We start from the raw sequence: 21,180 nt of genomic DNA on the forward strand, positions 1-21,180 counted from the left end.
TTGAAAAAATCTTTTACAAAAAGGTAAAAAAAAAAAAAAAAAGGCCTGTCAAAAAACAGAAGGTAGCTCGATTCCGGATCTGCGCTAACCGGGGCGGAAGGAAAAGAACTGATGTACCTGCACCTGTGTGGTGCTTTATAGGTGACCGTGATGTCACAAACGCCTCCAACAACGCCAAGTGGATCCAAACAACGCCATCCAACTGCACATGCAAGGGTTTTGCTCAGCAAAACTTCCTGATTCCAAGGTGACGGCAGGAAATTCTAAGGTAAGGAACCTGCAGCTAGAAGTCTCTATCTTTCAATTTTCAGGAGGCAGGTGGACTGAAAGGAAGGCAGAGTCTATGGGTGCTGGTTTGTACCTTCTGGCTACTGCTCTCGAAACAGCTGTAGAGGTGGTGGGCTTCTCCCATATTGCCTCATTAAGTGGGATAAGAGGTTCTGAGATATGAGCAGAAGAATGAAGGACTTCTGTTGGGATGTTAGATTTTACTTCAAGTCTAGCATATCAGCCGATTTGTTACCCCCGGAGTGGTAAAAGGTGACTTAAGAGGCAGCGCAGGAATGTCTGAGGGAGATAGGAGCTCCCACTCTTGGAATGTGGCTAAACCACTCGTGTCTCTCATGTCTCTAGGCCCTTCTTATTGTAGATCTAGAGCTGGTTCATCAACATCCCCTTCAATATCCTGCTCACGGACCTTTGAGGAAACGTATGGCTAAGTGAAGGCAAAGAGAAAGGTTCAAATGGAAGGGGTACTATTTTAGACAGAGGATCAGGAACCAGTGGCGTCGGCTGTGGCGTCAGCTGTCAACTGTGGTACCTGCAAGGTGATGACTTCTGGCACCGACAGAGTCCACCTTCAAGTGGAGAGAGGAGGAGGTGAAGTTATCCTCTGCTCCTGTGGATGATTAGGCCAGTAGTAGATTCGCCCAAGAGATTTGTGGTAGTGGACAAAAGAGTGTGAACTGCGTCATCTGAAACAGTGTCAGCATATCTCCTATTGTGTAAGTCACAGGACCCAAGGGACTAAGAGGCGCACCAGTAGGAGTCATGGACTCAATAAAAATCACATTTAGGGGGTTGAATTATTCTGGTCTGGCTTAGAGAAGTCAGGGTATTGGGAATCTGACTGGGGCCTTGGAAACGCCGCCACAGGAAGAACTGGATCCAAAGTCGGCATCTAGCCTACTTGAGCCGCAGACACCGGTTCGGTTGAAGTCAAGGTAGGTATATAATCATCTTGAGGGAATTGTTGACGTCTGATTCTGGATGTGGAGAAGTTGCAGGTCTTGAAAATGGTCACTTGCTTTTGAAAGATGTTCACTGAGAACTGTATCTTCTCTTCTTCTTGTGTTTTCTTCTTGAAGACTTTAACAATGGAGGTGATTGAGTTCTCGATCTCAGGCATGACCTCCGATGACCGTGTTTCTCACTTTTGGTTCTTGTTCTAGGAAATCTAGACTTTCCGTTCTTTAAGAGGCTTAGAGTGCATCACAGGATCCACTCTTGTCAATGTTGTGATCCGATCCCAGGCACTATAAGCAGATGTTGTGAGTCCAAGATGGACATTTGGCCCTCACAATCTTTACATGGTTTGAAACATGATCTTTTTGCCTGTGACATCTCAATGAGAACTGCATCAAAAAAAGAGAGAAAGAACTGAAAAATTGTTGAATGACTATTTGCAGAGGAGAGTAATTCCGGAAAAAGTCGATGGCGCAAAAGAAAGGGAACTAACGCCCGCTACCGGTGTAGGAGAGCTATTGGAGAAAGGTCTCCAGTTCTAGACTGGGGGCTTGGTATCTTCAAAAGATGAGGAATCTGCAGGTAGATGTATCCATTAGAATATAAAAATTTAAGAGTCCATACTCTTCAAATAAGACTTCTAATGTAGAACATTCAGAGGTTTCCAGCCCATAAATGTACTTAATCTAAATTAGTACCATCTCAAGAGATATTCTGTCTTTTATTTTCTTATGAATTAAGATTAAGCACATTCCAGTACCTATTGTAGAAGAAAGGTGTGGGTGTAAATCCTTACTTAATATAATGATTAAAATGATATGCATTTCAAAAAGTACCAATGGTAGGCATAACTACTTCGCCTAAAGAGTGTAGAAGAGGATTCACTTCTGGGGGTGCCAGCTAAAGCCCATGGTGAGGCGACTGCCGACTCTATTTTCAACATGGTTAATCTATCTTTGGATCAAGACTGTGTGTGTGTGTGCTTAAATAGCTGACTCATGCCCCTTGGTGACTGTCTTGGATGATTAACAGGACCAGGTCAATAGTGGGTTTCAAGATGGTGATGCTGTGGAAATGATCAGTGAAATTTCACTTGGTAGATTATGCCATTCTTCTACAATGGTTAGTGAACCATGCACAAACTACAACTAATTCTCTCTAATGGCTCCCCTGTATTTCTGCAGACAAGGAATTGTTAACCTGGCCAGCACTGATCAGTATAGATTCTGGGTCACACACAGCTCCTCATTGTCATCTGTGATTTTAATTTCCATCTCTGAGCCTTCGGGTTATAACTTTAGTCCAAGAAATATAAGAATATTTCTACTGTTATAATACACAAAATGTATCTGCATTTCATCGGAAAGAAGGAGAGCTTTTTTATAGTGTCACAAGACCTTCAAATGGCAAAGTAGGGGATGGAATGAGAAACGTTAGTTTCAATGGCAGCCAATGGTGGTTAGAGTGCAGACACCAATCACCTTATGAAATATACCTAGACCTGTCCAGGTGCACTTGAAATGTCAGGATGCTATAACCTTTCAACAAAGAATGTGAGAACTGTGGGAGAGATTTAGGATGCGTCTGAAGTTGCAGAATGGAGCTGTAATTCAAAACTACTTTTACAAGATATGATGGTTATAATGGGTGCTACACATGTCGACTACCTGGATAGTGAGTGTGTTAATCAACTCAAAGATGAACTATGCTAATGCTTTTCTGCCAGACTTTGGGCTGTAAACCATGAGTATGTGGATGAGATAGACATACATTTTGCTTTAGTCATGTTCTTTTGCAAAACCTCCAGTTTTACCCCTTGATTATGACTTCTTGGCTTCATCTACACAGCTCTGAGTCAGACCTCATCTATGCCAACTACCATCCCCCATATCAGTTTCTCAGATAGGAAAAATTCCCCCACACCTCTGTGCTATATGTCATTGCTGGGAGCCAGGAACGTGGGGCCATATGTACAAACACATGTTCCCATAGACACAGAATGGGTAAAACCGTTTGGTACATCTGCCCCTAAGTGTCCAATATTTAAAACATCCCAGTTTCAGTCTTTGTGCTTGCTCATGTCCTCTCTATAGGCACCAAGGGAGGGATTGCTGAAGAAGTTTCCATTTTCTCCCAAGGTTAAATCTGTCTTCACAAAGTTCCAATGGCAGAGACTGACAAAATAATGTGAAATTAAACCCAACGATAAATGCAGCACTGGAGTGTTCTAAATGAGAGTGGTTCCTAACACATTTGACATTTTATATGTTTTTAACATGCAGTACGCCAAAATCTATCACATTTGCTCTTGAGAGGAGAGAGCAGCATACCAATGGGTAACAGTGTTGCTCTACTGAAAAAACATTGACAGTCCAAGGAAGCTCGTCACAACTTTAGCCCTTTCCTGAAAACAACCAACCACTAGAGGTTTTGCCATCATGGCAAGAGCCAGCCAGTCGAACACGGCTCACATAGGAAAACAGGGGTTCAGTATGCCTTCAAGATACGCTTGGCCATCTCCATGAACCCTTTTAAAGATAAGGCTGGGCACCTTCTGGGTTACCTTCTGTTTCAATGGGAGGTCGCTGGTGGTCGCTATGCACAGGAAAATGATTTCAAAATCTGAGAAAGACTGTGCAAACCATGATAACGAGTATAGCAACATAGCTGCACCCACTGTAGTTGTGACTGTGTCAATAGTGTTCTGCAAACTGATACATGATTTGCGTTCAAATTCTGAAGCACAATAGGCAGACCTACATTAGACAGTGTCTCCCATGGCTGGTAAAAGGTCTCTGTGGTTCAGACATATTATGCAGGTAAAATGTGCGTAGCATGGCGGTATATTGTAGAAGAATAGTAATTCTAGCAGAAAGGAACAGGGGGAAATGTGTGGTTACAAGCTACAATTATTTCGAGCTCTCCATTGACCAAGCAAATGTAGTAGCAGGCCAGGGATTCGAACAAATAATCAGCTGAAAGTAAGAGTGTCAATGCTCCAAGGAACTGAAACCTTTTGTTAATAAAGAAGTGAAATTGCAGCTCTGTTCAAGGTACAGCTTTCTGGAGATTTAAACAGGCAGTGCATAACCCAATGAAATTCTAGATGACACCAGGTGCTCTAGGTCAGTGGTTCCCAACCTTTTGACTTCTGTGGATCCCTACTTTATCATTACTGGAACCTTGGGACTCCCACTGAATCATTATTGGAATCCACAGACTCCCCACTGAGTCATTACTGAAACTGTGGGCCTAATCTGTTATTATCATTTAATTTTTTTGGCAGTCGCAGAACCCCTGAGAAAGCTTCGCCGCCCCCGGACCACAGGTTGGGAACTACTGCTTTAGGTGCTTCACTTGGCCACTGGACATTTTAACAAACAAATCATCTTCAGCTGAGTAACCTTCCCATATTCCATTTGGTCCCTTGCTTGTTTCTCAACAACACTGTGAGAAGACAAATTGGCCGTTTTGAGAAAAGAAATATTTGAAAAAAGAGTGACAAATTCCAGCTTTAGGTATTCTCTGAGACTGATCACAAATTGCTTCCAGAGGGCAGAGTCCAAAAGAAAGAGTGGTGAGGAACTAAAGATACACTTTCTAGACATACAATTAAGTACTAATAATCTCGTAATGTGTTATAATAGACATACAATTATAAAGATGCTGCATGAAACACTCATAGTATTTCACAAGTTATACATTTTTGTCAACTTCATATAGATTTAATGTATCCATTTTAAGGAATATATGTCCAAGTTTTACATGGAAATCCTAGTCTCATGAATAGTCTGCAATAAACCCTCAGGTTGTAAACTCAATAAGTCATAAAATACAATATTATGTCCCAGCATCCATAGTCTTTTACTAACGTTTTACTACCGATGGGTTGTCAATACATTTTGAATTATTTAAAAAAATGCCAAAATGAATGATTGCTCATTTACGTCTATGTTCAAACTGCATACAAATTTGGGGAAAGTGCCTTTTAAGTTACAGTAATTGTAGATTTGGCACAGACACCATCAAAATACAAATCCAGAAAACAAGATAAACAAAATGGTAAAGGAAAAACAAAAGACATAATAGAGACAATGAGAGGCGGCTGTTAACATGCCTGCATGGTGGCCACTTGTCAAGAGGGGTGGACTAACAATCGGCAGTGACTGGCATAAGAGGCTTAAACAGCATGTCGTATGGTGACTATGAGATGGAAGAGGATAATGTTCAACAGGGTAATCGAGGGTGAAGTGCTGCAGAAAGGCGCAATTGTGACCACAGCTTTTCTTCATAGACTTTATCAGACAATTTATATATAAAAAACAGATGATGAACAATAATCAGCATGTTACCAATCACAGCCACATGATATAGTCTTTAACTGGAGGGTTGTGTGGAGAAGTAGGTCGTCATGTAAAGGGGGTACATGGTACCCTTAAATCTCCAGAGGCCTGAAAAGCTAGTGACAGTAACCTGGTCACACTGCCATACTCAGTTGTGGCTTCTTCTGGCTGTAGCGTATGCTATTGAGTGGTCACCAACTTCACAATCATACTAATAATGCGGGACCCTCGGGGGCAAGTGCACAAGTCCATGGTAGGATTCTTGATTTTATCCTGCAGCAGCTGGTCAAGTTCACTTCGAAGCTCCTTCACGAGCTCTGCCACCTGAATAGGGACAATGGTACAGAACAACACACTGTGATAAGCAAACAACCATGGACAATTTCCAATGTCAAGTTACTTTAATGCAAGGCAGCCATAGTCCTGATATTGAAGTACAACCACACTATCGGATAAAACAATAACTACAAACCAAGGGCATGATTCGCAAAGTCTTTTTGATTTATACTTCATTCAACTGGTGTCAGTCAAAGTTGAGGTTATAAAATTATGAGTATATGCACATTTACAATACATACTGGTGCTTGTGTAAAATACTAACTCTGTGGGCAACATGGTCTGCATACATGCATCTCGTTTACTTGCAGAATCTGCAAAAGGGGGCCCATCCGCAAATCAGGCTTATGAGATCTGTGCACATCCATCACTGACAAGGGGATGCGCACAGATCTTTGGCTGTGGCACCACTCCTTCCCCTGTGAAAGTTGTGTCTGTACTAGAAGAACGAGTTACTTACCTTCGGTAACAACTTTTCTGGTGGATACATTAGCTACCTGTGGATTCCTCACCTAATGAATACTCCCATTGCGCCAGCATTCGACGGAAATATTCTTCCTAGCTTCTGCACGTCGACGAGGACATCACATTTGCCCACGCGACGCCGTCTGACGTCATACAGGCAATAAGAGGTCCTCGCCGACGTCAGTACCAACATTTTTTACGTGCCTGAGAACAATAATCCATTGAGATGAAAGACAATAGCAATATTTAATGACATTGTAAACAACACATCATTGTGAGAAGATGGACTACTAATTTAATAATTTCTTTTTTTTTTTAAACAAGTAAATAAATATATAAACTATATATAAAAATATATATATATATATATATATATATATACATATACACATATATATACATAATCTATACCAATCCTCAAAGCCAAGAGGAGCACACTCAAGAATTACTTGGTTAGACCAAACAGGCAACGGGGAGGCGGGTGGGACCGTGAGGAATCCACAGGCAGCTAATGTATCCACCAGAAAAGTCGTTACCGAAGGTAAGTAACTCGTTCTTCTGATGGATACAACTACCTGTGGATTCCTCACCTAATGAATAGAGTCCCAAAGCAGTACCGCACTCGGTGGTGGGTGCCTGAATGGTCAAACCAAGAAATCCTGCAGCACTGACCGTGCAAAATGGCCGTCCCTTCTGACCTCAGAGACCAAACAGTAATGTTTCGCAAAAGTGTGAAGGGACGACCAAGTTGCGGCCTTGCAGATGTCGACCACAGGAACACCCCTGGCCAAGGCCGAAGTGGGCGACTTAACCCTGGTGGAATGAGCTCTAATACCATCAGGAGGATCCTTCTTTGCTAAAGAGTAACACATTTTAATGTAAAGAACAACCCACTTGGAGAGTGTTCTCTTGTGGACTGCCTTTCCTCTCCTCTTTCCCACGTATCCGATGAAAAGCTGATCCTCCAGCCTGAAATCCTTCGTCCTGTCTATGTAAAAGCTTAACGCCCTCTTTGGGTCCAAGCGATGTAGTCTCTCTTCTTCCTTTGAAAGATGAGGCGGAGGATAAAACTTGGACAGAGTAATTGTCTGGGCCAAATGAAAGGGTGAAACAACCTTCGGAAGGAAAGCAGCCTTGGTCCTCAACACCACCTTATCCCTGTAAAAAGTTGTATAAGGGGGTTTTACTGACAAAGCCTGCAACTCACTCACTCTCCTTGCAGATGTTATAGCAACCAGGAAAACTGTTTTAAGAACTAACAATCTTAAGGGGCAAGAATGCATAGGCTCAAAAGGGGACCCCATAAGGAAAGTTAGGACCAAGGACAAATCCCATTGAGGCATAACGAAAGGATTTGGAGGAAATTTATTCATAAGGCCCTTCAAGAATCTAAGTACTATAGGAGATTTAAATAACGAAGGCTGGTCTGGAAGGCAAATGAAGGCTGACAAAGCAGACAAGTACCCTTTAACAGTAGCCACTGCACAACCCCTCTGTGCTAAAGACAAAGCAAAAGATAAAACATCTGACAAATGAGCATGTAAGGGATCAATCTGTCTCTCTCCACACCATACCACAAATTTAGACCACCTATTAGCATATATAGATTTAGTGGAGTGTCGCCTGGCCGCTAAGATAACATCCACTACATCAGGCGGGAGAGAAAAGGAACTCAGGTTGCCCCGCTCAATCTCCAGGCATGAAGGTGCAGACTCTGGAGGTTGGGGTGTAAAACCTGCCCCTGCGACTGCGAGAGGAGGTCTGCCCTGAGAGGGAGACGGAGCGGAGGGCACAGTGAGAGTTGGAGAAGGTCGGAATACCACACCCTCCTTGGCCAATCCGGAGCAATTAAGATTACATGGGCCCGGTCTTGGCGAATTTTCCTCAACACTCGAGGAATCAAGGGTATGGGGGGAAACGTGTAAAGCAACTGGTCGCACCAGGTTCTCTGAAACGCGCCCCCCAACGCTCCTTGCACCGGATACTGGAGGCTGCAGAATAATGGGCAGTGCGAGTTCTCCCGGGTGGCAAACAGATCTATCCGAGGAAACCCCCACATCTGGAAGATTAGACGGACTTGATCTGGATGGAGACGCCACTCGTGGTCGGCCGAGAAATGGCGACTGAGACTGTCAGCACGTACATTCAAGACTCCGGCCAGATGATTTGCTACCAAGCAAATCTGATGGTCCTTTGCCCAGGACCATAGCCGAAGAGCTTCTCTGCAGAGAAGGTACGACCGCACTCCTCCCTGCTTGTTTATATACCACATCGCGGTAGTATTGTCCGTCAGGACCTGAACCGACTGACGGCGAAGGGATGGGAGGAAGGCCTTGAGAGCCAGACGTACAGCCCGTAACTCTAACAGATTGATATGTAACATCTGTTCCTCTGGAGACCAAAGCCCTTTGATCTCCAGGTCCGCCAGATGAGCTCCCCATCCTAGAGTGGAAGCATCCGTTATGACCGTGGTCACTGGTGGAGGCTGCGTGAACGGCCTTCCCTGGGAAAAATGGTCGTCCGCAATCCACCACTTCAAATCCGTTGCAGCATTTCTGGAGATCTTGACAGAACCTTCGAGATCTCCTTTGTGTTGAGACAACTGCCTTCGGAGGCACCACTGAAGAGCCCTTATGTGCCAGCGAGCATGCGTGACCAACAGTATGCAGGAGGCAAACAGACCGAGCAGACGTAGGACCTTTAGGACTGGAATGACCCTCCACTTTGAAACATTGGAACCAACGCCTGAATGTCTTGAATCCGCTGAGGCGGAGGAAAGGCTTGATTCAATGTTGTATCCAGTACTGCCCCTATGAACAGGAGGTACTGAGAGGGCTCTAGGTGAGATTTGGGCACGTTCACCGAAAAGCCCAGGTCGAACAACAACTGGGTTGTCGACTGCAGATGATGCAACACAAGCTCCGGGGACTTGGCTTTGATCAACCAGTTGTCCAGGTAAGGGAATACTGCTATCCCCTTCCTTCTGAGCTCTGCCGCAACCACCGACATCACCTTCGTGAAGACTCGAGGTGCTGAAGTAAGACCAAACGGAAGGACCGCAAACTGATAGTGCTGCGACCCTACCACAAACCGGAGATACTTCCTGTGCGACTTGAGTATCGGGATAGGAAAATAAGCATCCTGCAAGTCGACAGACACCATCCAATCTCCCTTGTTCAACGCCAAAAGCACCTGAGCTAGGGTCAGCATCTTGAACTTTTCCTGTTTGAGGAACCAATTCAAAATCCTCAGGTCGAGGATTGGTCTCAACCGACCATCCTACTTGGGAATCAGGAAGTATCTTGAATAACAACCTTGACCCTTTTCCTGCTCTGGAACCAACTCCACCGCGCCCTTTAAAAGGAGGACTTGAACCTCCTGTTCTAACAACAGGAGGTGTTCTTCTGAACAATAAGATGGGCGGGCGGGATGGGGGGCGGAAACTCCCGAAAGGGAAGGGTGTAGCCTTTTTTCACAATGCTGGGAACCCAGGCGTCTGATGTGATGACCTCCCACTTGTGAAGAAAATACAGTAACCTTCCCCCTACAGGAGAGGAGTGGGCATTGGTGGAAGCCTAAGGCTGCTTCCCCTGCTGCACCCCTCCAGAGGAAGAGGAAGAGGCAGAGTGCTGCTGAGAGGCTCCCCTGGTACGTACCCTACCCCTCCCTCTAAAAGATCTATAGGTGAGAGAAGAGGAAGGCTGTTGGAATTTCCCCCGAAAGGAGGAGGAGGATGAGCCACGACCAAATCCTCGAAACCTCCTAAAAAATCTGGAGGAGGCAGAAGAAGTGGCTTGTAATCCTAACGACTTGGCCGTGGCCCTGCTCTCCTTAAACCTCTCCAAGGCCGAATCTGCCTTGGCACCAAAGAGCTTGTCTCCATCAAAAGGGAGGTCCAACGGGGTCGACTGCACGTCTGATGAAAACCCTGAGTTACGAAGCCAAGCCTGTCTTCTCGTAACCACAGCCGTGCCCATCGCTCTAGCCACAGAGTCAGTTGTATCCAACCCAGATTGGATAACCTGGGTTGCAGCAGCTTGAGCGTCCGACACGAGATTCAACATCCCTTGAGGAACCTCTGTATGCGTAGATGTTATTTCGTCCATCAGAGCATAAATGTACCTCCCTAAAATACACGTAGCATTGGTGGACTTTAATGCCATGCTACATGACGAAAACACCTTTTTGGATTGCAAGTCCATCTTCTTGGAGTCCCTATCCGATGGCACTGATGGAAAAGACCCAGGCGCAGACCTTGCAGAGCAGGAAGCCTGGACCACCAAGCTTTCAGGCGTAGGGTGTCTGGTAAGAAAGCCAGGGTCAGTTGGTGCAGCCCGATACCTCCTGGCCACAGACCTATTGACAGCCGAAGAAGATACCGGCTTCTTCCAGACCTCCAACACAGGTTCCAGCAGTGCCTCGTTAAACGGCAAAAGAGGTTCTGCTGATGCAGAGGTCGGATGCAATACCTCTGTCAGCAGATTCTGCTTCGCCTCAGTCACCGGCAAGGGCAGTTCCAGGAAGTTAGCTGCCTTCTTTATCACATCATGAAAAGTGGCCGCCTCTTCAGTATACTCCCCCGGAGATGACAAGTCCCACTCAGGGGAAGTATCAAGGCTACTAGCGGTGTCCAGCCCATGAAGGCCCTCACCAGAGTCTTCAATTTCTCCTTCCTCCAGGACCTGCTGATACTCTTGTTCTTCCAAGAGACGGAGAGCACGTCTCCTCGAGTGCAGCCTCTCCTCAATCCTCGGCGTCGACATGGCATCAGCAGATGTCGAAGAACGACGCCGATCACCGGATCCGTCCGATGCCGGGCCAACAGGCGCCACAGGTAGCTTTGGCGCCGAACCAGGATTCGGATGAAGGGAAGGCTGCTTCGGAGTCGCAGAAGGCCCAGACGGCGTCACTGGCCGAAACACAAAAGCCGCTGGAGTCGAAACTCCCAGAGCCGAAGTCTCTGGAGCCACCGGAGCCGACACCGGTGCCGAGCCCACGTTCCCCAGGGGGAGAAAGGGCATGAAGGGTGCTGGTCGCAGCGGAGCCGGAGCACCCAAGTTAAAAGCCAAAGGACCCGAAGGCCCAGCCGGTGCGCCACCTGGAGCCATCTGCTGAAATATGGAAAACATTGCATTTAAAAATGCGGTATTATCGGCTCCAGGGGCCGGAAAAGCCGTATACTGGGGTGCCTGGATCGAAGGCGACACCGACGCCGGCCCGACGTCGGAGAGAACATTTGAGGCTGTGGAACCTCAAATACTGAAGGCGGCTGGCTCAAAGATCCGGGCAAAGTCGGCGAGGCTGGAGAAGGCAACGGCGTCGACAGATGGGGAGTGACTGTGGGACTGACCTCCCAAGTCTTCCGACGCCGAGTCGATGGCGACCTCGACCGAGACCTCTCCTTACTCGACCGGCGCCGTGATTCTCGACGGCGCCGGGAGTCTCGATGACACCGATGAGACTTCGTTGAGGAGGATTTTCGATGGTGCCTCTTCTCCTTTTTCTTCGACTTCGCCATAAAAAGTTTGGCCTCTTGCTCCTTCAGGGCCTTCGGATCCATATGCTGACATGAATCACACCTGGCCACATCATGGTCGTAACTTAAACACCACAAACAGTCAGAATGTGGGTCCGTTACCGACATTTTGCCCCCACACTCTCGACAGGGCTTAAAACCTGACTTCCTCTGAGACATAGTAACCTCAGAGAAAAAAGCACAGCCAAAAAACACACTGTAACTGCCGAACAGCAACAGTAGCTCCCTTGAAGATAACCGTTTCGAATGGCACGGAAAAAAGGGAACTGACGTCGGCACGTCGGCGAGGACCTCTTATTGCCTGTACGACGTCAGACGGCGTCGCGTGGGCAAATGTGACGTCCTCGTCGACGTGCAGAAGCTAGGAAGAAGATTTACGTTGAATGCTGGCGCAATGGGAGTATTCATTAGGTGAGGAATCCACAGGTAGTTGTATCCATCAGAAACTGAAAATGATAACACAAAGTATTAGTCCTGCTGTTCCTTATTCCATGACCCTCTCCTCCCAACGTAGTGGTCAGAATGTAGGCACAGGCCAGATGTACGAAGTCATTTTGCAATTGCAACCCCTGCGATCCTGCAAAATCACCAGGTTTACACATTCAAAATGGCTATTTCTATGTGGTGAACCTATTCTGTCAGTCGGAAAAACATTTCCAACTTGGAAAATGGGTTTTGCAACCCAAACCAAATCGAAATTAGGAAAGGCTGTCCTTTCTTAATTGCGATTTGGTATGGTATATATCAATGGTTTGTGACTGCAATTGCGCTTGCAAACCCTTGATCAGTTACCACAATTTCAAAGGAGGGGAGTCGTGAGAAATGGCTCTCCTTGTGTCCTCTTGCCCTTTGATAAATGTACTGGGCGACATCGAGGGTAACTGGCAGTGGGCCAGGTGATCACTGACTGATCCCCAATGTATTCCGAAACTGAAAACGTTTGTTAAGCAGCACCGATTCCGTTTAAGGAAAATAGGCTGTTTATAGAAAAAAAACACTTCCTGTTCGAGAATGCAAACATGGATGGTGGGGTTCGTTGTTCCCTGCAGGCCACCCTCCTTGTGTTTGTAGCTCATCATAGTATAATTAATACTCATTAGGCAGGTTGTTCCACGACTACCTCCTGCGACTGCAGATTCTGCAATGCAACCTATTAGTACATAGGTCGCAATGCAAAATTGGAGATATAGCGAAAGGTCGTCTGCCATTTGTGACCACTTTTGCCGTTTCATATATTTGGTCCCATATTCTTTGCATTTCCCTTCGTTGGCAGTTTAACATCTATGCAAGGAAATGCGCTCGCTCAACATTCAGGTAGATGTCAGTGGGCTTGGGACCTTAGCAGGCCTCCTACACTCCTTCCATGTTGACCATGCTAGGCAATACACTGTAAAACCGTCCATTTTACTATTCATGAATTGCTGGCTATGAAACGACAATGCAGTGCAGCACGTTCACTGCCAGCATGGCCCTCCTATCTGCACACAAGCAGGTTTGGGAATTAGGATTTGGGTTCAGAAAACAATGTAATTGCAAATCTGCTGGAGACAAAACGTTTCTAGTAATCTGTGTTTGTATTTTTTTAATAAATCACTCTTTATTAAAAGTTTAGCATACAGTGGAGAGACAGTATTACAGAACAAGCATTTGCAATGCAATGGGTCTTGCGTTTGTTCGAGTTAGAACTGTTAGTGTTGTAAATTCCTAACTGGACATTTCTTGCCTCATAAATTGAAAATGAAAAATAAAACAGTTGACATAGGCAAGCTGATTCAAAGTGCCACCGCTGCCATGAGGATGAGCACGTAGGAGAGACACAAAAGGAAGAAGAAGTTTGCTCGCAGTTAAACGTATCAGCGTATGTGCAGTATGTAACAGGGTAGATGGCCAAGGCTGTAAAAAAAAAAAAATGCTCCAAGGAGGGACAAACATAAAGCATTTACCAATGATAAAGGATTTTTGAAAGGCAAGCCCACGAACGAGTGGTAGTAATGGTCGTGCGGTGGGCGTGGTTAAAAGCCCACAGATAGATTACAACAGGCCAGAGAGCTTGCACACTCGACCTAAAAAGAAGACCCATATCTGGCCTCAGTGCACAGGGCTACATACATTTGTCGATCTAGTGCACAACAGGCGAGGCAAACCGGGTCCACATCACGCACAGAGTTAGTACGTCATGCTTCAGAACATGCTACGTGTGGCACACTACATATGACAAATAAAGAGGATCTTGCAACATAGGAAGGGCAGTTCCGTATCCAGGTCAGCAGTGCACTGAGCACCAGGGAGCTTCAGCAAGGAGGGACAACCTGGAACAGAGTGGCATATGGACTATTCTTGTGCCATGGATAGAGCGTGTGGATAACAGTGCAGAGAAAGTAGGGCCTAGCAACTGAAAGTTATGGCGGCCGCAGTCTTAATCCGGTTCCAGGGCAAGTAGTATTATATCTCACCCTGTAACCTGTGAGCACTCCCTGATCTGGTATTGCAGTTTTTGCATTATATCACCCTCTGCGTGTGCCCAACGTTGGAGATCACATTTCCGTCCAGACAACTTTAGATCATAGACCCTAAGTCCATTGGAGCCAGAGACCTAATAGGGTCCATCTTACTCCTTGTCCCAACGCCCTGTATACATTTGTGACCCTGTGTCCTTCGGGACTCCACGTTAACAGTGTGTGCAAGCCAGGGTTGGTAGCAGGCTCAACATCAGGGCCCCCCAAATGTCACCTACTGTCTCCTGAAGCCCTGCTGAGTCAGAAATGGTCCAGCAGAAGCATGTTTATCTCACAGAGCCCTTCCAAAGTGAGGGTAGCCCCCGACTCAAACAGCTGTCCAATGAATGTGACAGAGGCATTTCTTCATTGCGACTTGCAAGGGCCGGCTTTACTGCTGGTGGCACCCTGTTCAATGGTCTTTTTTTGCACCCCATGACCACCTCCTTGGATTCCTTCACTACTACCCGGCAAATGTGCCCCTCATCTCTCCATAGCACCCTTTCAAATATATTCATTTGTTTTAAAGCGCTTGTAGAGGTTGGCTTTAGCTAGCCACGAAAAATATAGTTCTGTTCTTTGCAGCAGGCATATTAACCCTCTACCCTACTTTATGGCGAGTCAAAGCTGCCACCAGACAAAACTCCCATCTCTCCCCTCAGCAGGAACATTATTCACAAGAGGTATTTTGATATTTTAATTGCTTCCTGAAGACTGGAAGCACAAGAAACCTTTCAGGAGGTGCTTTTAAACCGCAAGCTTCTAAGGTATTGCTATAGACAGCGTCCCCCTGAGGTCAGTACCCGGTGCAGTGGCACTGTTTACACCGCCCTAAAGTGGCTCTGCGACAGCGAACTTCTATCCTGACACGGGCAGACACCAGAGGGGGAGTATGCCTCTGCAATGCCTATGCTGGAAGTAACAGGACCAAGAGCGTTACACCACCTGGAACACAAGCAGAATCCACATACCATGCAGAGCAGCCCCCAGGATGTCACGAAGCACCAATGACAGAGTCAACGTAGGTCAGAGATACCTCGCCTCAGACAGCATTTCCTAAGCAATCTAGGTCATAAGCCATTGCAGCTGTGCTGCTAGATAATACAGCTCGTAATCCAACGCCCCCAGGCCTCTGGGATCCAAGGGCAGCAATAATATCTCCAGGGTGACTCAGCGCCTGCCTGACATCCAGATCAAATCCAAAAGCCAGCTATGGGGGCAGGGGGGATATTGCCGAACAGATATAAGACGTGGCCACCATGTTTGATAATGCAATGTGGCCCATAAGTGAGCGAGGAAGCCTTCAATTCATGTAGTGTATGTTTGTCAATGAATTGGGTCTTAAAAAAAAGTTCTGACACAAAATGAAGCTCATTAAATATCGCTTGTTGCTGCACTTAATATTGTGAGACATCTTTTGGTAACATAATGCATGTCAAGTTAAAGATGCATTATAACACATAGGGGCTTATTCACTAACTTAAATGTACGCGTCTGCATGTGATTTGTATTAACTTTACTGCTTTGGGCTAGTCACCATTTTTTAGTGTAAAGTTATATATACTTTTTGTAACATTAAAAGTACACACATATATATATATATATATATATATATATATATATGTACATACACACCTTTTTAAAGTCTAAATAAGTTAATTTATTTAAACATTATTTCCTAGGGTTTTGTATTTTAAGTCCTTGTCTCCATTATTTTCTATGGGTGTATGTTGCAGTACCTGTTGAGTTGTCATGGGTGGTACTGGACTTACTGCCGGTCTGAGCTGGAATACATTTACAACTGCATTGGGTCATTTTTGGCTATAATAACTTTAAAAGTGCAGACGGTGAACAACAATGGGCTTACTCTTTTTTGGGGTGAGTGCATACCCCAAGCTAAAGACTCCATTAACCCTCCTCCAACCTCACTCTAAACCTCTACCATTAGTTTGTTCCCCATTTTCCTGCCACTTCCCTTTGACTCTCCTACATTTATTATTAAAACTCCTATCTTGAACCTAAGGCTGCAAGCTAAGGTAAAAAAGGGGCAACAGATCTCCATTGTGCCGCAAATTGAAAAACCTAGTCACACATATAGCCCATGCTGCATTTCATACAAAAAAAATCCAAAAACACAGCCCCTGCAGATGTGCATAATCTTTCAAATTGTATTTCTCAAATGGCTCTGTAACGCAGTTCACAACACATTGCTGCGACCTCAGAATACTTTGAGCACTTGTAGCCAGGAACTTCCCAATAGGATCTGCTTCCTAGGCAGACTTACAGAGTACCTTCCAAATCTTTAGAATATAGAGGCCTCCTAACCATAAAGAATCAAAGGGAAAAACATTACCTCTTTGAATGCTGGAACTCTTGCTATGACTTGCTAATAAGCTAATAGGTAATAGGCAACTGGGGAGGACTCGTTTTAGGCTTTTAACTCACAACGGAATGAGAGACGGTGCTGAACCCCTTTGTCTATTACCAGTGAGATTTGGAATACCCTTTGCAAAGTGAGATGTGCCCAAGAGATAGGCCAAGCAGAGCGTGCAGGTCTTCTGTTCCTTCAGAAACTGTACATAGCTTAGATTTCTTCAAGGCTTAAGGGTTGAGAAAGGGTTATATCCCGGTAAGAACACTGCTGGCAGATTGCTTGGGCGGCTTATGGAATCAAGCATCTAAAAGTTTGGGAATGGCTGGAAGTCCCTGGTTGAATCAGAGAGTGGGATGGTGCACAGCCTTGTGGATTTGCGGAGAACCTTGAATTATGATATCTCTTCAATTGCCAACCTAGAGAGGGTCATTAGATGTGATGTGGTTACTGTGTCTCAAGCCAAAGAGACACATACCACCTGATATTAGACTTTTTCAAGCTTATCAAGTCAATGTTAGACACGCCTGAATTGTTTAATTTATGACAATGTCCCTGCTCCCTCAGTTATCCTCTAAAGTGAGGTAAATCAGTGTCATCTGCATATATGTGGAAGCCAATTTTGCTTTATTACTGTATGTTTGTAAGAGGTACCATAGAGCCATTGTAATCAACCAGTGAAATTACAGATCTTTGGGGATGCACCAGGTGATGGCAATGTTTTTAAAAGGAAAAGTTCTAGTACGACCTAGTGAGTGAAGATTTTCAGGAAAAGGGTGGAAATATTCAATACTGTATCATGTGGTGCCAGACACTGAGGCATTTCTTTGTAGAAGATCAGCTAAAATGTTGCAGAGAGGTCTTGTAACAACAAAGAACACAATTCTGATCATGGGCGGCAATTACCTCTTTCTTCAAGTTTAAATATGTGATTTTCATCCCATGATGTCTCTGAGAATTAACTGAAGTTGCGCACCAGTAAAGCAGTTGGTGTCAGTGGGTGGGGCGATTGATGCAATTATTGCTGCTTAAAAATAATGACAGGCTGTGGCAGAGATTTTTATAAGGGATGTGCATGGAGAGGGTGAAGGTTGATAAGACTATCGCAATAACCACTATAAAGTAATGGCCCCAGCTGATGGGTCCAGAGTGACATTTGATCCATAGTTTTAGAACTATTTGCAGAATTTCAGGATTCCATTAGCCAGCATGGAGTGGAACTAATCTGACTTGGTACTGACAGCTTTGTACCCAAGGGTAAAATTCTTCATTCAGTAATGTCGGCAATCAATAACAAAACAATCCACTAGTTCTACAGCACTAGCACTATTGCCCTTATTTCATTTCAAATTACTGCTACAAGAAAGTAAGGGCCTGATGTAGATATTTGCTGATGAGTTACTCAGTCACAACTGTAATAGGTGTCCCTTCCTCTGAAATCTAAATCCAATTATATCCTACAGTATTTTGATTTCAGCGGACTGGATAGCCAGCATGTTCGTAAATATCTAAATCAGGCCCTAGGTCACTTACCTTTAACGGTAGTTCTCTAGTGTTGGCATCTTTCATAGATTCACATGCTTGAATCATTCCTTGTCGTCACAATGGAAGTCCCATGGAATAATTATAAAGCAGTACAGTATAAGAAACATAGCCTATAATGGCTAGAAAACATTTACTTCAGTAAGTTATACACATCATTTATTAAGAACCAAACTTCAGGCAATCAGGTGACAGCACCCTCTAGCTCTAGAACACTCCCCATAAGGGCTTCTATCCCTCATTTTCAAGCTGTAGTGGGAAACATAATCCTATAAGAATAAGGGCAGCTTGTAAGGGGAGGAGGGACGGTCAAATGTGAATCTATGAAAAATGCCAATCCTGGAGAACTACTGTCACAGGTAGGTAACTTATTTTCTTCTCCAGTACTGGATCTTTCATAAATTCACAAGATTGTATCATCATACGTGCAATTTCACAATAGCAGATGGTGGGATAAAAAAAATAGGGAAAGGTTTACCTTATTGAATAAGTGATACAACACTGCTTGTCCTGCAGCCGCATCACTCTGCTCTGATGATTCCAAGCAGTAATGTTGTGTGAACGTGTTCCTGTTTTTCTATGTTGCCGCTCGACATATTCCCTCAAGAGAGAGACACCAGCAAAAGGTGCAGTAGTCACCGAAATAGCTCTGGTAGAGTGACACTTACTTTGTCCATTAAAGGTCTTCCAGCCTTATTTTGAGAAAGTCGGATAGCCGCTGAAATCCATCGAGCTACACTCAGCTTGGAACTGGAAAACCCTTGCCATGATTTCCATATGCCACCAGCAACTGGCCTGTTCTCCTGAATTGTTTTGTCCAGTGCAAATTTGTCCGGTAGAATTTCAGGAATCTTTTAACATCCAAAAAACGTAATGATCTTTTTGCTGCTCCTTGAGGATTCAGAAAGAATTTCTTCAGGACAATAGGTTCAGGGGACTTGGCCGGACCTCCTGTAAGATGGGTGCCGGCGCCTGAGTCTCCCCATTGCATCAAAGCATCTCATGGAGGAAAACACAGACTGGATCATTATTTCCTAACAGCAAAATGTGTCAGCGGCATCAGAAAGTATAGGGAGCGGGTAGGTATCATTTCAGACCACTCCCCGATCTATTTACCATAGTTTTGCCTCCCGTAACATTTCCCTCACATCAAGCCACTGCAGCTGCCATTTTGACTGTCGCGGCTGCCGAGTCCAAACATAACACTTGTTGAGAGACTTTAAGAACTGCGCTGACTCCTCAGCTGAGTATAGAGAAGATTTGGCCCACATTTAAACATGAACATGACTTATTTTTAAGTGCTGAGCGAGACCTATAACGCCTGTGAGGAGGAGAAAAGTAGATATGTACTTCTCTCTGTGCATATTTCTTTGTTAATGTCAATTGCTCTCCAGTTTTCACCCCCACTCATATCACAGTATATCCAGCTATTCGGAATTTTCTTTTTTAAACCTTCACTAATAAACTGAGGAGGTGATTAGCACATTTCTTCTCCCTTTAGGCTGAGTTCGTATATCTTTATATAATCAGGTATGCTTCCTCCACTCAAAAGACTGCCTCTTAACCTGTGGCAATGCATATGCCCTGTAAGGATTCTACAGGTAATGCAACTAAAAGGTCAAAGAAGGACCGCGCCTCTCCAACAAAGTCTCCACTACCTCTAACACTTGAGGACTTAATGGAGGAAATAACACATTTGAAACCTTTTGTGATGGAGACTAATGCCACACTTCAGAGGAGAAAGGAGAAATGGTCCAGTCTTGAATCCCGGGATACCGAGGTGGAACAATAGATAAGCAATATCCAAGATACGATAACCAAGGTTGAAGTGATGTCTAAAGAAATTTCTCTTTTAAAACGACAAACAGAAGCCTTGGAAAACCGCAATCGATGTAATAACCTGCAAACTTATGTAATTCCTGAAGGGGGCGGAGGGCTCTGACATGATCGCCTTTTGGCCTCAAGGAAGCAACCAACCTTAATCTGAAAAGAGCTCACTGTATTGGCCCTAAATCCTTGGGAGCATCCCAATCAGCTCATCCAAAAGGAACTGTAGTTCTTTTCTTACAATATACTGATCTGATGACGATTCTAACAGCATCCAAACAGAGGAAACAAATGCTTTGGTCAGGTCAGAAAGTTTTCTTTTCCCAGGATGTGGCTCATGCAAATGTCGGGCCTGCAAACCTGGATATGCCCCAGTAAAAAACTTCTGAGTTGATGATTTGCCTTTGCAGGTACCAATGCTTGTTTCCAGAGACCAATGCTTGTTTGCAGAGACCAATACTTATTGGAACAAATGCTTCTTTGGGAGCACATGTTGCACAAGCCTCCAGCATCCCTATGACTCAGACTGGGTGTGGCTCCCTATGACTCAGACTAGGTGTGGCTGGATACAGCAGGTATTTAAACCACACCCGACCTGAGTGAGTTGCTTGCTGTAAAGGTCACCGGCTGCAGAGAAGGCATCTCTGCTCCTCAGCTTTTGAGCTTCACGTTCTGTTTTGTCCAGCATGTTGGAAGCCACTTCTGAAAGATGAAGAGACCAAGGGAATTAACTTTTGAAAAGGCGGTAACGCGCTGCATGCGATTTAAGAACATTTATTGCTAAAACTTGATACTTGTTGACTTGAAACTTGATAAGCGAATGTTCCAGGATGCGATGTGCCTAAAAGGATACAACTTGGGATTTTAAGGTCATGGTAGTTGATTGCATTATACCACAGAAAGGGGGTTCTATTGAACAATTATTATGAAAACGATATACTGTGAATATGTTTATCATCGCTGAGTTTAATGTGGCATTACTACTTTTGCTAGCGAAACGATGTACTGTGAATATGGTTA

At 44.8% G+C, this 21,180-nt stretch overlaps 1 protein-coding gene across 1 annotated transcript in view; it reads right to left on the bottom strand.

The window, feature by feature from the left end:
• Window positions 1-4,930: 4,930 nt before the first annotated feature.
• The window catches only part of DHX57 (DExH-box helicase 57), a 531,935-nt gene continuing 515,685 nt past the window's right edge, over window positions 4,931-21,180 (bottom strand). The window contains exon 24 of the mRNA XM_069235106.1: window positions 4,931-5,912. Coding sequence (XP_069091207.1) covers window positions 5,769-5,912 — 144 coding nt within the window. The 3' untranslated portion in view covers window positions 4,931-5,768. The remainder of the gene's footprint in view (window positions 5,913-21,180) is intronic.

This window comes from Pleurodeles waltl, chromosome 5, assembly GCF_031143425.1.
Source record: "Pleurodeles waltl isolate 20211129_DDA chromosome 5, aPleWal1.hap1.20221129, whole genome shotgun sequence".
NCBI classification, from domain to species: domain Eukaryota; kingdom Metazoa; phylum Chordata; class Amphibia; order Caudata; family Salamandridae; genus Pleurodeles; species Pleurodeles waltl.